The following is a 3,671-nucleotide window of genomic DNA, read 5'->3' on the forward strand; positions in this document are numbered from 1 at the left end:
CCCACATAACCTACATACTTAAAATTTCAATCCCTAAAAATTATACACTTATTTTCATACTGTTTACCCATAAATACAAATGAAAGACACAACTAAATTATGCGTATTTGATGTGATAAAACAGTTGTGAGACCTCCAAGCTATAGTATAACAAATGCAAATTGTAATTCAATAAATATTCGTGTTATTTTGACTGAACTTGATGTTAGTATTCTAGTAGTTTTGTTTATTTATAATTTTGAAGGACTTTATGGATGTATGACTTCTTGAAAAAATTACTCAATAATTCAGTTCAATAATATGATTAATGAAATTTCATTAAGATTTGTATTTATAATTCTTTTCAATTCTTTTATGGTGATTGAGGAAAAAAAATCAGCTTGTATTTTTTGATGGGGGACGAGTTAAGTGCAGAGCTGGTCAACGTGGGACAATCTTATTGGCTATCTTATTTATTTTTATGAATATTGAAATTCTTAAAAAAATTATTTTTCTAGTTTAAATTTAATTACAAGAATTGTATGCCTGTAGAGTTTAGTTATTATGACATGTGCTGTTAGTTGTTTGGAGTCATGGTTTAAAATAATAACTTACTTTTAAGTTTCCAGCTTTTGGGAAGAAAATGATTTTTCTTTAGCAATAATCTTAACCAGATACCTGCAATCAGAGTAATGATTCTCCCATCATCATCTTAGTTACAAAATTTCACAACTGGATTTGCACTTTTCAGTCTGTTGATTTGTTACCCATTTAACTCTGATATTTTTTAATCCAAAATGATTGATGGAGTAGCATTAATCTGATACTCTTACCTGTTATATATTGTAAAATATACATCACACAAAAGTTGATTTTCATGCAATCATATTGTGCCAAGTACGGTTCACAAAAGTCTAGTCGCAGCTTTTTCAATATTCCGAGCCCTTTATGTCTGCATTATGCTTGAACCATGGATGATTCACGAAGACCTCTTGGTCAATTCCAGATAGGAACTGTTCTAACGGATTGGAGTTGGAATCACCAAAGGAAGGTTCTTCCACGTGTGCATTAGGAAGCTCTATATTCATCTGTGAGTCCAAACTTTGGCAGACTGTGGCACTTCCATCTTGTGAAAGAAAGTTAGCCAGATTATTTTGAAAATACTGTGTCCTTGTAGCATCATGCTGCAAAATATTATAAGGTATTCCGTTGTCTGAGTACATTGGTGCTTCGACAGTGCCAGAATTCACAACACTAACTGTGGAATTTGCCACTATGCTTCCAAGAGCATCTATCTCCTCTTGCAAGTTCACAACCTGCACAGAGTTTGAGTTTATATACGAAACACAAGACTTATATATGTATACATTATTCACTTTTGAAATAACTATGTTAAGAAACACATTAATCTAATCCTAAGGTGTTGACTTTTAAAATAACTATGATAAGAAACATATGATAGTGATTTATGATTAGTTGAAAGTGTAAAACTATTAGGACATAACCATTAAACTAGAAACTAGAAGTTATTGAACCTGATTCAGAGCAGTTACTTTTCCACACATTTATGCAAACGTTGCATTTGAAACCTTAGAATGAAGATTAGACGGCTCAGAAGTAATGCGTGATTTTTGGTATAGTTTACCTAGATAAAATATGAGCCATCAAATCTCATCCGAAGGTTTCAAATTGCTGAATGCGTGAAATCCAACTGTAGGGAATTGGGGTTCCTAAATGATGGTGTGATAAAGCATGTGGTGGAGTCACAGCATGGGAAACCTGTTGCTGCAATGCATAGATATGAGCAACACAGCCATAAATAGGATCATGCACGCGAGCCAAGGCTTCATAAGATATGGTGGTGGCAGCATCGCTTCTATTCTGGATTGGAAGATGTGACAATAGCTTGGAGACGTTACTAGCTCCATAAATCTTATGCACTGCTGCAAAATGGGTTGAAGCTTGGTCGTAGGAAAAGTAAGGAGCAAATACACAATCACTCGTGCATTTTCTCCTTAGGAACTTGCATGCTCCACATGATGAGCCAAACCCTGTCATTGTCTCCAATGTTTTACAATGTAAATGACTTCTGCAGTGCAAGACTTGTACTAATTTTGTCTAAGGAGAGCTCAAGATTGGAACCTTTATAGGCACCACCTGGGAGCGTCAGTTCCTTTTGCCTTGTCCAAAGGACATTCTCACTTGGTTTACTTTAAAGTATGTTGCTCTTTTGGGTCCCTTTTGTGGCCTACATTGTCTTTGTCAATTAGGGAAATTTTTTCCTCTTTTATGTCTCAAAAGGGCTTTTTTTCGTAAAGTTTCTTTCCCTAATGCTTCTGTTATTGAATATCCAATCATCATCATTTTTTGGGGTTGGGAGAAAAGTATAGTTGCTGCAATTTGTGTTTTTGTGAGTTTGAGTTATAATGCACGCTTTAGCTAATAATCTAGTTTGTAGCATAGATTCATGACTCATTGCAGCCATTTGTCTTGAAATTGTTAATGGTCCTTTAATTCCTCCAGTTTTATATTCATTCATCTGCCACTTGTTCTTTCTGTGAATATTTTAATCCCCACCATAATTCAGGTTCAGCTGTTGGCCACTTAGACTATGGTTTGAGGTGAGTTAGACTATTCCCACTGTTATCTGTTACTTCTTTGGTGTTTATTTCTGACTCTTTCTAACCCAAGAAAACAGATGAATAATACAATCTCTCTCTCACACACAAACAGTTTTGGTGTGTTGAGCTTACTCCCTCTCTCACTATTGTTTTGGTGTCTATTACTTTTTGCTTGAAGAGAGCAACTATTTCATGATTTGATATCACTGCTTGTTCACACTCTTGGTTTCAGACAATTTCTAAGCAGTTAAATATAGAAGACATGTACAAATTATCCAATAATTTATGTGCTAGAGAGAAGGTTGATGATGAAAGGTGGAAGAAGGAGTTGGGAGACAATGGCAGTAAGAGTTGGATAACTTTCTGGTTTGTGTCACTTCAGAACTGTGAACTTTTTTGTCTTTGAGGCATGGACATGCGTGAGAAGGGAGAGGTATGAGTTGGTGGATGGCATTGTCTTGAGCTTTCGAGTTTAACGATGAAATTGTCTTTCTCTATCATGCATCGATCATCTATGTTATCTCTTCGACCTTCTTTATTGTAAGTTACATCCTCATCCTCTTAATTAGTAGATACCTATAAGTCTCTGTCTAATAATTAACTAATTAAAATAAGGCTTTAATTTAGAGAATAAATTCGATTTTATTCTGTACTTTTAAATTTGAGCTTTTTAATCTTTAAAATTTGATTATTTTTTTTTATCTTATTAATTATAATACTTTAAAAAATACACTTTCTTAATAAGTGGACTAATTCTAACTTAACTTTATAAGATCGGTAAAATCGGCTTTTAAGATGAGATTTGCATTTACTCTCATACTACTACGAGTTGATTTTATCTCTAGATATGAAATCTTTAATATATCTATCTCACATCGAGACTGTCAACTCGTACATTGTACTACGAATTTGTCTTATCCTTAGCCGAGGTGACACATATCCCTTCACATCGAGGCTGCCAACTTGTACGTGAAACTAGACATTTATAGGGGGTCCAATAGCGGGTGATACAATAGACCTAACAAACTCTCGCTAGCATAGGTTCTAGATGACTCATATATCATTTTAAAA

The 3,671-nt window shown here is 34.4% G+C and overlaps 1 protein-coding gene across 2 annotated transcripts; it reads right to left on the reverse strand.

The window, feature by feature from the left end:
* Nucleotides 1-632: 632 nt before the first annotated feature.
* LOC137827057 (LOB domain-containing protein 33) lies at nt 633-2,079 on the reverse strand. Of its 2 annotated transcripts, none has more exons than XM_090294489.1 (2): nt 1,515-1,826; nt 633-1,295 (listed from the first exon to the last, which is right to left on the reverse strand). In XM_090294489.1, exons 1-2 carry the CDS (start codon nt 1,542-1,544, stop codon nt 909-911), a joined length of 417 nt encoding a protein of 138 aa, XP_090150615.1. In that variant the 5' UTR covers nt 1,545-1,826; the 3' UTR covers nt 633-908. The 2 variants fall into 2 exon arrangements, with proteins under 2 accessions (XP_090150615.1, XP_068489366.1); XM_068633265.2 differs by having other exon boundaries at nt 634-1,295; nt 1,759-2,079.
* Between the last annotated feature and the right edge of the window lie 1,592 nt (nt 2,080-3,671).

Source organism: Phaseolus vulgaris, chromosome 8, assembly GCF_051622355.1.
Source record: "Phaseolus vulgaris cultivar YP4 chromosome 8, ASM5162235v1, whole genome shotgun sequence".
Taxonomy (NCBI): domain Eukaryota; kingdom Viridiplantae; phylum Streptophyta; class Magnoliopsida; order Fabales; family Fabaceae; genus Phaseolus; species Phaseolus vulgaris.

Coding starts and splice junctions, on each gene's coding strand:
- LOC137827057 (XM_068633265.2), bottom strand. CDS start 2,037: ATGACAGGGTTTGGCTCATCATGTGGAGCATGCAAGTTCCTAAGGAGA. Junction 1,296..1,758: donor TCTATGCATTGCAGCAACAG/GTTTCCCATGCT, acceptor AACTCTGTGCAG/GTTGTGAACTTGCAAGAGGA.